The 13333-nt window shown below is 47.2% G+C and overlaps 1 protein-coding gene across 1 annotated transcript in view; it reads right to left on the reverse strand.

The window, feature by feature from the left end:
• LOC119977551 (copper-transporting ATPase 2-like) overlaps positions 1-13333 on the reverse strand; it is a 141613-nt gene that overhangs the window by 60199 nt on the left and 68081 nt on the right. Inside the window, exons 8-9 of the mRNA XM_038818623.1 lie at positions 11358-11591; positions 9575-9666 (exon numbers count right to left, since the gene is read on the reverse strand). Coding sequence (XP_038674551.1) covers positions 9575-9666; positions 11358-11591 — 326 coding nt within the window. The remainder of the gene's footprint in view (positions 1-9574; positions 9667-11357; positions 11592-13333) is intronic.

Raw genomic sequence — 13333 nt, forward strand, 5'->3', positions numbered from 1 at the left:
CAGCAAGCTCCCTATGTTCAGCCGCGGTTACAGCCTGGTAATTGCAGTCATTTGAGAGATTGTTCAATTCGCGTGCAAATTCAACGAAAGTTTCAGTAGACCGTTGTCAGCTAGTCATGAACACATGGCGGGCAAAGGCCTCGTTCATGGGACTAATATACATTTTGTCCAAAATCGCCAGCGCTGCGGTGTAGGAACCGGCTGGATTTAGTTGTGTCGAAATTCTGTGGCTTACCCTCGCGTGCAGTAGGCTGAGCTTTTGTTCCTCCGTAGTTTCAGCGGTGCTGATCTCGGCCAGGTAGGCCTTAAAACATTTCAGCCAGTGGCAGAAGGTTTCTTTCGCCTCTGCATCCTGCGGATCAAGTTCTAGACGTCCTGGTTTTAGAGCGGATTCCATGCTTTACTTCAGCAGCTTCTTAAGTGTATTAAATTGATGGAACCATCAATTCAGCCAACACGTGTAGTTGGATCTGAACAGAGGCTTTAATACACTTACTACAAAGCCAGCCTATTTGTCGTTGAACTCCAGATGTAATGCAGGCTGGCTCTAAGGCACTGATCTTTATACATCGGTACCAGGGGGAGGAGTCCTGGGCGGAGCCAAGGGAGGAGCCCAGTACAAACTCTCGCGTACTCCCAGAGCGACCCCCTCTGGTGGTCGGATAGTGCAACTGCACTTACAATGGTGGATAGTGAACATATATACACGGAGTTATATTGGCAACTATATACAGCATTGATCTTACAACGGGTAGATAACGAACATATATACATGGAGTGATATTGGCAACTATATATAGTGTGAATCACATTCACCACACCGTCGTCTGACCGTCAGATGGCAAATTTGATTTTCTCCATTTGGAGAGATTCCGAGAGGTCGGACAGCCAGTCTGCAGCTTTGGGTAGTGCTGCTGACCGCGCCAGCCGAACAAGATTCTACGGCGGGCGGTCAAATGAAAGTTATAACTGTGATGCACCCTTCAATAGAATAAGTGCTCACTATCTGACCTTGTGAATGATAATAATCATGAGTAACACAGTAGAGAGCTTGAATTGTCCATGGAAATGTGTTCAGCAAGGAGTTTCCTACGGGATAGGGAGAAGGAAAAATCACTGGTGAATACTAATGGGAGAATGGAGAAATACGCTATTCAAATTAATTTACTTAAATGCTGTTTCAAAATAGTTTCTCAACTTTTTCAATATTTCTCAAAAGTATTATTTTCCTTTGAACTTCAGTCTCCAGGGTTTCCGATGGTGGCCATGGAGTGAGTGGTCACACATGTGGCTCCTGCTCAAGGTGGACTTTTTCAGTCCTTCCACACCTGAATGGGGTGTTGTTTGAGGGCAAACGGTGTGAGAATTTAAATATATAAAATTATGAAGGGAATAGATAAGATAGAAGCAGGGAGGTTGTTTCCACTGGCGGGTGAATAGCCTCAAAATAAAGGGGAGCAGATTTAGGACTGAGTTGAGGAGGAACTTCTTCACCCAAAAGGTTGTGTATCTGGAATTCCCTGCCCAGTGAAGCAGGCAAATGTTTCTGAGGCAAAGGCAGATTGAACAGTTAAGGAATAAAAGGTTACGGTGAGCGGGCAGGCAAGTGGAGCTGAGTCCACAAAAACATCAGCCATGATCTTATTGAATGGCAGAGCAGGCTCGAGGGACCAGAGGGCCTACTCCTGCTCCTAGTTCTTATGCTCTTATGAGTGCTCAGGGAAGGTAGCACTCCTCTGGTAAGGCTGGGGTATAAATCAGTGGACAAGAAGTGCCACGAGAGAGCAGCTGAAGCAAGAAAGTTTTTGTGGTGTGCCACAGGTGAAGATGGCAGAGGGCAAGGGGCAGCGCTACCCAACCAGTGGCTGACGGAGCAGCTGGTGGAGTTTTTGAATAATAAATTCCGGCAGCAGAGGAAAGAGGCTTTGGAGGATTTGGCCATGGTGGTGAAGCTGCTCAGGGCTGCGATTCAGAGAGTGGAGCAGAGGCAGGAGATTCAGGGTCTGGCGAACCAGAAGGTGGAGGGGTCAGTGGGGGAGCATGAGGAGTGGTTGGCTTGACTGGAGATGGAACTAAGGATGATGTTAAACAGCCGGAAGAGGCTAAGAGAGAAATTGGAAGACCTTGAGGACCTCTCCAGGAGGCAGAATTTGAGGATTGTTGGGATGCCTGAGGGCAATGAGGGAGCAGAGGCCGCCAAGTATGCGGCGAGCATGCTGGAGAGGTTGATGGGGAGAGGGCTTTCGATGACCCCTTGAGGTGGACAGGGCGCATAGGGCGCTGAGAAGGCTGCAGGTGGGGGAGCCACCAAGGGTGATGGTGATGAGGCCACATCGATTTTTTGACAAGGAAAAAATTGTGAAGTGGGCGAGGCAGACCAAGAAACGTACCTGAGAAGGGAGTGAGCTGCGGATTTACCAGGACCTGGGTGCAGATTTAGCGAAGTGGAGGGTCGGGTACAATCCGATAAAGGCTGCCCTCTTCAAGAAGGGGGTGAAAAGTTCCAGGTTTTGTGTCCTGCCCGTTTGTGGGTGACGCACCAGAAGCAAGAGTTTTATTTTTGCTTGCCAGAGGCGATGGACTTCATGAGGGACCATGCGCTGGGAGGAGTGTGAGGACATTGAGCGTTGGAGAGGAACTTTGTGTTCAATGTAAGGCACATGGGGTGGGCAATTGGAGTAGGTTTCAACCGGGGTGCAGCGATGGTGAGTGCGTCTTTTGTTTCTCTTTGTTGGTGGTCGGAAGGATTGCAGGAGGGGGGCGGGGGGGGGGGGGGGAGAACAGGGGACGGGTGGAGGGGAAGTCATTGGCCACCTTGCTAGCTAGGCAGTCTAGTTAACGGGAGTGAAGAGGGGAGGGGGTTCCCAGGAGGAAGGTGTGTGTAGGGAGGGGGTGAGGCTGTTTTTCTGTTTGGGTTGGAGGAGGGTTGCTGAGGTGTGGTTGGTGTGGCGCAGCTGGGAAGGGACATCCGAGGGCAGGCCTGGAGAGGAGTGTGACGGCAGCTGGCTGAAAAGGTGTATGGCTGATCGGCAGGGAGGGAGGGTCAGCAGTGGCTGGGGTGTTGAGGGGGTTCATGGAGTGCATGTTGGTGCAGACCTGTGGGAGTTTGGAAGGCCGAGGGCGAAGTAGTTTTCATACTTCTCCCATGTGCATTGGGTGTACTCCCAGATTGATTTTTTTTGTATGGACAGGACGCTGCTGATGGGGGTGGCTGACTCGGAGTATTCGACGATTGTGGTTTCTGACCGCGTGCTGCATTGGGTGGATTTGCGAGTGATTCAAGGGGCAACCCAACGGCTGCAGTAGAGGTTAGATGTGGGGCTGAGGCAGTGTGTGAGCGAGTGAGGGCTGCCATTTGGGGCTATGTGGAGTTGAACGACACTTGGGAGGTCACAGCCGCCACGCTGTGGGAGGCACTCAAGGAAGTAGTCAGGGGGTATTTGATGGAACCATCAATTCACGAGACACGTGTTTTAAGATATGAACAGTGGTTTTAATCTACTTACTACAGAGCCAGCCTGTTACCCGTTGAAATCTCGATGAACTGCAGGCTGGCCCTGGACACGGTTATTTATACAGCAGTCAAGGGGGAGGAGTCGTGGGTGGAGCCAAAGGTGAAGCCATGTACAAACTCCTGAGCATTCCCAGAGCTACTCCCCCTAGTGGTCGGATAACGCTACTGCGCTTACAATAGTATTGATAAATACAGTGTGAATTACTACATTACATTCACCACAGTATTTATTTCCATTCATGTGCAAAGGAGAGGGTGGAGAGGGAGGAGGGGGCAAGGCTGCTACATATGAGATTTTGAGGGTGGATCGGAGGAACTCGGTGTCGCTGGAGGAGGCTTTGTTAAGGGAGAGACAGTGGCTCCAGGTGGAGTTTTGATTAGTGTCCACAGGGAAGACGGTGGAGCAGTTGAAGAGGGCCAGAGGGGCAGTGTATTCATATCGGAAAAGGCCGGTAGGAGGCCCACCAGTTCAGCAAGCAAGCAGCACCAAGAGAGGTTGGCAGGGTGAGGGACCAGAGGGTTAAGGTGCTGACAAACCCGGAGGGGCTGAATGGGGCATTTGAGGCCCTCTATAGGAGGCAGTATAAGTTGGAGCCCACGACAGGGGAAGAGGGGATGCTGCAGTTCCTGGATGGGTTGGAGTTCCCCAAGGCGGAGGGTTCAGGATCTGGGGGCCCCGATTGGGTTGAGGGAGGTGATGGATGGCATGGGTGCGATGCAGGCAAGGAAGGCCCCAGTGCTGGATGGGTTCCCAGTAGCTTTATAAAATGTTTGGCGCAGAGCTGGGGTCTCTGTTGGTGAGGAAGTATAACTATACGTGGGAGAGAGGGGAACTCTTCACCCCCCTCCCCACAGCCCACCTCGCCTTCCCCACACTGTTGCTGGCTTCCATCTCCCTGATTTTAAAGAAAGGTAAGGACCCGGAGCTGTGTGGGTCATACCGCAAGATATCATGGCTGAATGTTGATGCTACATCGTTGCCAAAGGTGTTGGCATTGTGAATTGAGAATTGTGTGCTGGGGGTAATAGGGGAGGACCAGACAAGAACTGTAAAGAAAAGGCAGTTGTCGGCGAATGTACAGAGGTTACCTAATGTGATTATGATGCCCTTGGAGGGCAGGAGATAGACGAGGTGTTGGCGATGGATGCGGAGAAGGCTTTTGATCAGGTAGAGTGAGCATATTTGTTGGAGGTGCTAGGGTGGCTTGGGTTCGGGCAGGGATATGTGGATTGGGTCCAGATATTTTACAGGGCGCCGGTGGCGAGCATTCTGAATTTGATAAATTACTATTTGGCGGTAAATATTGTGATGGTGAGGAGATGGGCTGTGGATGAGAGGTCGGTCTGGGGCCGGGTGGAGGCGGTGTCGTGTTGGGGAACATGTTTGTTAATGGCTCTGTTGTTGGCACCACTTTTGTTTCAGCCGGCCAGATACTCCGCGTGCCCAGTGGTGGTGTTGGTGTTTAAAGTGCAGGCAACATTTTGGACTGGAAGGCATGTCGTTGTGGCCGATATGCGACAACCATAGGTTTGTGTTAGCGGAGCTGGACGCGAGGTTTCAAGAGTGGCAATAGGTGGGGATTGAGCACAGTTCATACACTGCCTATTTATATCTCTGGCCGTCTCTTTCTTATAAGAAATCCTTTTCTCTGTCATCGTGCCTTGCTTGCTAGCAACTAGAAAATGGAAGAAGCTCTCCTCTGTGATTTGGCGACAAAAATATGTACATGGGGGGGTGCTTGACGTTAAATATACCTGCAGGGCGTGTGACCTGCTCACTGCTTCTGCTATTGGCCGGAAGACTACACACAGCCTCATTTCTCCTGATTTAAAGGGTGGCAGTGGGTGCCATTCTCAATAAAAAATGATGGTAGTACCCTTTGGCACTTCTCCCGTGATTGGGAACCACCATGGGAAAGCTGCTTCCGATCGCTCTATGACACCCGCCCCCCGGACACGTGCCCGTGGGTCGCATCCCACACTTTGAAAAACGTGTGTTATATTTATATTTATGTTGTGTAGGTTAGGAATAAGGGGCCTTGATTCAACCAAATGGGAACGGACCATAGTGAGCACGACTCGTGTTGTATAAGGGGCCTCAATGGAGAACACTTGGCCGAAGCCGCACATAGTCCCGTTTTGTACACTGGGGAGCTTTGCTCACCAGAACACCCCAGTGTAGCGAGAGATTGGGATGCCATTTATAAATGGTTTCCTGATCTCCGAGGCCCCTGAGGTGATCCCCGACCTCCCCTCCAGCCGAATGAGACTAAGGGCGGGATTCTTCGGCCACGTCCGTTTGCAACCGGAGAATCCCGCCCGAGGTCAATGGACTTCTCCATTGTCGCCGTATCGCCCGTGCCTTTCTTGCAGCAGGCTGGGCTGAAGAATCCAGCCCTAACTGTCTAACTATTATGCAGATTTTCGAAAAAGTGATCACACCCACAGTGGCCTGGATTTACATCGCAATGTCTCGTGAGATCGCGTTGGATCTCGTGAGGCGTTGCGAGCCAACTTGATCCCACGAAAGGCGTCTCCTGGCTCTTATCAGCCACGCTGCACCACAGCGAGCTGCTTTTCCAGCGCAGCGTGACCATTGGATCGAGCCCAAGGTATAAGTTTATTTTCTGTGCTTCTGTATTTGTGTCCTAGGAAAGACTTAAGACCTCAGTTTAGCTTCATGTTAAACAAAGGTGCTTACACACCTATGGATTAAAATTCACTTTAAACTTTGCTTGCATTATAATGAAGATTTTACCACGTAAAAACAATTACAGGCTTCAAAAAAACTAAGCCATTGCTTAGCAATCAGAGGCCTACATTGAGAAAGCTGAAGCAGTTAAAGAGTTCAGTTTGAAACAGGGAATCCAGAAACAAGAAGCTTTCTACAGAAAATGCCAGAATAGACAGGATAATACGAGGCTCAGAAAGCAAAGAACAGTAATGTTCCAGAAACTTGGGATTGGACAGATGAAGGTTCCAGGAGGACTGTAAAGTTAAAGGAAAAAGGTTATGTTTGGCGAAGTTAAAGCAAAGAGAACAGAAGGGGCTCTGAATTATAAAGACAGCTACCGAAAGTAGATTGAAAATCAACTTGCAAGAAGCCAGACATCGGTGGTGATCCTAAGGTTGGTAACACCTTAACACATCTTGCGAAGCAGTGGTGTTCTGTTGGTAACTGAGAGAATGTGTGGAAGTTTGTATAAGCATGGTGATCCAGGGCAGGTGAATACTGTAAGGAGGTTGAAATCTTGGATGTGGACCTTTGGTGAAGGCATCCAGGAGAAATCACTGGGAGAAGATTCCTAACATGTTCTTCGAGATTAGATTTTGGAAACCTTCATATGAATGCCAGAGTTCCAGTAAGACCAGTTGGCCCATAGTGTGGTAAGCATTTGGGGGCGATTTAATGAGAAATCCACAGAAGCTGTTTTGGGTGGCATCTGTCACTTGGTTTCAGAGTGTGGCTGTCTGACCACATTTCATCTTTTGGTTTACATAGACCATGTACATTAGAATATAAAAGAGATATTTTGTAACTTGTGTTACCCTTACAAATCTGTGTAATTCTGTTACAGTGTAGCTGAGGTAAAGCAGTAGTGTATTACAGTATACTTTTCTTGTATAATAAATACTTTATTCTTTTGTTAAAAGTTAATCGGCAACCCTGTGACTCCAATCTCTAAACAAAAAATAAAAGTTAGGATCAATCCAGCCAGGTTTCACCCTGGAGGCTGACTGCCCAGCAGTAAAATCGGGCGGGATTCTCCAGTCGTCAAAGCCGACATTGTGTTCACCAATCGGCTGGAGAATCCCCATTCACAACCGAATCAGGAGCGGCGACACTTTTGCAATGCTCTGCCCCCCTCCAAAGCGGTATCAATGGCCTCAGGACTCGGCGTGGCGGCTGCGGACTCAATCCAGTGCTGCTACAGTCGCGGGAGAGCTGATCCATGGGCAGGGGGTACTTTGCCAGGGTCTGGGAGCACTGTTGAGGGGGTGGTCCAAGGCATGCGATCCGGCCAAAGGGGAGGGCATTATTTCGCAGGCTGGTCCGCGAGTAGCTGGCGCCATGTTGCACAGCGCGGCAATTCTCCAGGCCATATCGGCAGCTAGAGCCGGATGCTCTACGCTGCTTTGATGCTAGCCCCCAGCCAAACGGAGGATCGGCAGCCGTTTTACGCCATTTTTTTCTGTCCTAAAACGCCACCATTCCACGCCGGCATGGGGGACATAGCCTCAAAATCGGAGAATCCAGCCCATCAACTGGGATCAGCTGTGCTATGAGGAATGGACAGGCGAATGGGACTAGCCGCACTGCACTTGCAGAGGGTTGGCAAAGGCACAATGGTTTCCTTCCGTGTTGCAACCATTCTAGAATTCTATGGATACTATCAACATTTTGGTTGGTGGACATAAATAATTATTCCACTAGTCTAGCAGACACAAAATACGTTTCCACAATTTTAATTCATGGATGTTTAAAGTTCATTACTTCCTCCTACAGTCCAAACATGTGCAGGTTAGATAGACTGGCTATGCTAAATTGCCCCCAGGTGGGGTTACGGGGATAGGGTGGGGAATTGGTTGCTCTTTCAGAGGGTCAGGACAGACTCAATGGGCCGAAGGGCCTCCATCTGCACTGTGGGAATTATGTGATAAATATGACAAACTGTTAAATCAACTAAATGTTGGCTTCACGTTGACTGATCAAGCCAGAAAGTTGGTTTACGCTAAGTGGCTTGATAAAATTAATGTAGATATTAGATGCAACATGAATACATTGAGTAGTTTGAAATGTTCTAAGTCAAGGAAATTCAATTAAGATCAGTCTTTAGTGATAGAGAACAAAGGTAGTTTTAAGGGATTTAATAATAATAATAAAACTTTATTAGTGTCAGAAGTAATAATAATAATAATCTTTATTGTCACAGGTAGGCTTACATTAACACTGCAATTAAGTTACTGTGAAAATCCCCTATTCATCACACTTCGCCATTCGACATCTGTTCGGGTACACTGAGGGAGAATTCAGAATGTCCAATTCATCAAACAAGCATGTCTTTCGGGACTGTGGGAGAAAACTAGAGCACCCGGAGGAAACCCACGCAGACACGGGGAGAACGTGCAGACTCCGCACAGGTAGTGGCCCAAGCCAGGAATCGAACCCGTGTCCCTGCCGCTGGAAAGCAACAGTGACAACCACTGTGCTACTGTGCCGCCCCTCCTGTGCGATATTTGTACAGGTAAACATTAGAAACATGGTATGGTTTTAAGTAGATTTAATTTAATGTTTTTATGCCTGGAAGGTGAAAACGTGTAGTTAGGTTCATGTTGGACAAAGTTGTTTGTATGTGTGGGGATTGGTTAAGTTCCAACATGCTTAGAGAGGGCTACGACATGCATGAATATTAAATAGTAGTAGCAGGGACATTGCTTAGCAACAGGAGGCCACTTTCCTATGTTCTTATTTTTAACTGGAAACCGGAACAGTTGTAGATATGTAGAGGGTGAGAAGGCAGCTCTCACAACTCTGCTAGAAACAGTTGGTTTAGAAGACTAGAGAACTAACAATTCTCTCTCAACTTTGCTGGAGGAAAAGCATACCGTGGGGTAATGGTTAAGAAAACAAGTGCAGAGATCTTAAGAGCAGCGAGTTAAGGAAATTAGAGAAATGAAGAGAGTTTTCCAAGAAGTCTGAGGTTAAACAGAGCACTGTTCAGTGAAGACGGACCGTGCTGAGAAGAAGACTGAGATGTAAGAAAGATATCTGAAGAGACTTTCAGGTTTAGTGATTTTACTACAGCCCAACGGGGATGGGAATAATTATGGAAATTAGTGACTAATGTCCATTAACAGAATGAAGTTGCCCACGGTCTACGTCAGTGTTTGTATCATGCACTGGTATGTTCACAGGACAGGGGATCAGAGACAGACAAAAGTGTAAAACAGCAAAATAAAATGAAAGTAAGTATAAACATACTAGATTGTTGCATGAAGTTTCATTCAACGGGTTTACTGGTGCTCATGACAATAGATTCAATGCAATTTGCCAATTACCTCAGTATTGAGTTGTCTGGTCCTAATGTTATGACTGTAGCCTCTGTAGCCTGGAGTGATAGCAACTTAGACAGTGCTTCTGAAGTCTTGCTCTGCAACAAAAGGTATTGCGCAAAAAATTAGGAACTCTGATGTAACCATTAATACAAAAAATCCTGTTTCTCTGCAGCATCTATTCCCTTGCCCTCTCTAGATTATCTGGGCGGCATAGTAGCACAGTGGTTAACATTGTTGCTTCACAGCGCCAGGGACCTGGGTTCAATTCCCGGATTGGGTCACTGTCTGGGTGGAGTCTGCACATTCTCCCCGTGTCTGCGTGGGTTTCTTCCGGGTGCTCCGGTTTCCTCCCACAAGTCTTGAAAGATGTGCTTGTTAGGTGAATTGAACTTTCTGAATTCTCCCTCAGTGTACTGGAACAGGCGCTGGAGTGTGGCGACTAGGGGATTTTCACAGTCACTTCATTGCAGTGTTAATGTGACAATAATAAAGATTATTATCTCACTTCCTTCCCTTCCACTTCCTCAAGCGTACTTCAGTCTAGCACCTAATACACCTGACAGTGTCCAGATTACTGTCTCTCTACAACAGCTGGAATTCCTGTCTCACAGGCATTCCCAACTCATGTGTACAGGGACTACATTCTGCCAAAAATGCTTGTAATATACAAAGTAGAGGAAAAAGGCGGTGGTGGGTCGACAGGAAGAACCATTGCACTAATTTGTCTCAACAAATACTGACACAGTAATCGGGTTCTCAAAGTGATGACCAGCAGCATGACCTGTAGTAGTCATAGAGACCAGAGTGTCCCAGGTTTTCCATTGTAATTGATCAATTAACTGATCCAAGTTAAGACAGCATTTGGGTGCTATAACTTGACAAGCCTTTGTTTGAGGGAGTGGAGAAATCAGCCAATGTTCACTTCTCTATTATGATATGGTGATGCATGCTGTAAGGTACAGCCGTGTGAACAGAAACTGACAACACTCTACATGTGATAGTTTCCACAGCCCAGTATCGTGCTAATGCTTACTCACCAGATCAGATTTATTTGGCTTTCTAAAGACTAGCTACCAGCAGTAATGAAACTATGCGCGCTATCTACCGGCCGCGTCGTGCTCAAAAGGTGTCGCGGCACAACAGATAGATGCCAGGAGATCTCTCGCGAGATCTAACACGATCTTGTGAGACGTCGCAATCTGAACCCCGCCCATTGTGACCCTATGGAGAGGGGGGGGGGAGAAAAATGTGTAACTTTTTATATTCTTTATTCTGCCATGGGATGTGGGTATCTCTGGCAAGACCAGCATTTGTTGTCCATCCCTAATTGCCCTTGACCCGAGTAGATTCCTGGACCATTTCTGAGGGCAGTTAAGAGCCAACCACATTCATGTGGGTGTGTAGTGTAGGCCAGACCAGGTAAGGATGGTAGATTTCCTTCCCTAATGGACATTCGTGAACCAGATTGGCTTTTATGACAATAAGCGATAGTTGTCATGGTCATCATTACTGAGACTAGCTTTCAATTCCAAATTTATTAATTGAATTTAATTTCCTCCAGTTACCGTGGTGGGATTTGAACCCTGTGCCCCTGAGTATTAGCCTGACCTTCTGGATTACTTGCCCAGTGACATTACTACAACACAACCGTCTCTCCGAACTAGAATAAGTGAACAGGTGATAAAAGAGAAGGATTGCTCTTAGCATTAAATGTTCAGCCAAAGTTATGGAGCATTTTCTTATAGAAAGTAACTTTACCTGATAAACTGTGTAAGTGAATTATTACCTTTGCTACGTGTTCCAGCCATCTCCCCAAGGCAATGAAGACAAACAGCATTGGCGGAGTATCAAAAAACGTCATTGGACTTTGTTCTGCCTTTTCAGCAATAGCCACAATAAGTATCACACAGGAATATAAATATGCAATAGTGGTGGCCAGAACAATGAGCACATCCATATTGGCAGTTCTGTGCTTCAGGGATTTGTAGGCTTGAACGTAAAAGTACCAACCTCCGATAAACTTAAAGAAACATATGAATTAGTTGTGGCAATTCAATCAAGTACATGCAATAAAAATATGTACACTTACTATCAAGTGAATAAACAACTTTCTGCAGCTTTTTATTTTCACACATCACTTGTCAGATTCAGTTTACACTGAAATATTAGGATTTTCTGCTGTGCAATTTATCTTTTTATGTATGAAACTCACAAGCATCCAGAGGTATTTCTTAAAGCCAAGTAGATCTTTTTGCTTGAATTACATCTTTTTAAATCACTATTTAGACAATTGAATAATTATGGGCAGCACGGAAGCACAGTGAGTAGCACTGTTGCTTCACAGCTCCAGGGTCCCAGGTTCGATTCCCGGCTTGGGTCACTGTCTGTGTGGAGTCTGCGTGGGTTTCCTCTGGGTGCTCCGGTTTCCTCTCACAAGTCCCGAAAGATGTGCTGTTAGGTTAATTGGACATTCTTAATTCTCCCTGTGTACCCGAACAGGCGCTGGAATGTGGCAACTAGGAGCTTTTCACAGTAACTTAATTGCAGTGTTAATGTAAGCCTACTTGTGACAATAAAGATTATTATTTTTGTTAAATAAAATAGCCCAATATTGGCATTAATTTTAATCACCAGAAAATGGCAACCATTGCAAACCAGGACGACTGACTTCCACATGAAATCCTCTGGTCCAGCGATGGAGCAAGGCTCAGTGGTCGCAATGCTCTATGTCAGACTAAGTAATCAAAAACATTTTTAGCCATGGTGAGCAACAACTTGGATATGGTAAGCAGGGTCTTGGCGGGGGCAGCAGCTGCACTAGCGAATGTTTCTGCGCTCAATTGGGGTAACATGGAATTTGTTAAGAAGACATTGGCATGCATCCTGGACTTGGATTCACATCAGCTGATAATGGGGATGACTTTAACTGCGTGTTAGACCCCAGGATGACTAGGTCGAGCCCCAAGTCATTGGCCATGGGTATGGTAAATGAGCTGGGGCTATTTATGGCCAAGATTGGGATCTGTGGAAGTATAGGCATCTGGGAGAGAGGGTTTTCCTTCTTCTCCCATGTACATCGGATACACTCCTGAATAGACTTTTTTGTGGTGGGGAAGTCAATACTCCCGGGGATTGTGGGGGCAGAATATGCAGCAATTGTGATGCCAGACCACGTGCCATCATTATGTGGATGCGAGGTTAGAGACGGGCCGAGCCCAGAGCCTCACGTGGAGGTTTGGCTTGCCGTTCCTGGTGGGCAAGAAGTTCTGCGAGGAGGTGGCCTCGGTGATAAAGGACCATGTGGTGTTAACCGGAATGGGTGGTATCACTCTCCATGTTTTGGGACCAGGTTAAAGTCCAACAGGTTTGTTTGGAATCGCTAGCTTTCTGAGCGCAGCTCCTTCACGATGAAGGAACTGCGCTCCGAAAGCTAGTGATTCCAAACAAACCTGTTGGACTTTAACCTGATGTTGTAAAACCTCTTACTGTGCCCACCCCAGTCTAACGCCGACATCTCCACATCATGTTTTGGGCAGCATTGAAGACGGCGGTCCAGGGATAGGTTATATCCTACAAGGCCCAAAGGGACACGGACAAGAGGGCAGAGAAACAGAGATTGCTGGATGCCATTGTAGAAGTGGGCCTATGGTACTCGGTGGCCCCGACTAGGGAGTTGTTAACAGAAGGGAAGAAACTGCAGAAGGACTTTGATCTAATGACGACAGGGAAGGCAGTGGGTCAGCTTTGTCGCTCAAGGGGAGT

Source organism: Scyliorhinus canicula, chromosome 14 (assembly GCF_902713615.1).
Source record: "Scyliorhinus canicula chromosome 14, sScyCan1.1, whole genome shotgun sequence".
NCBI classification, from domain to species: domain Eukaryota; kingdom Metazoa; phylum Chordata; class Chondrichthyes; order Carcharhiniformes; family Scyliorhinidae; genus Scyliorhinus; species Scyliorhinus canicula.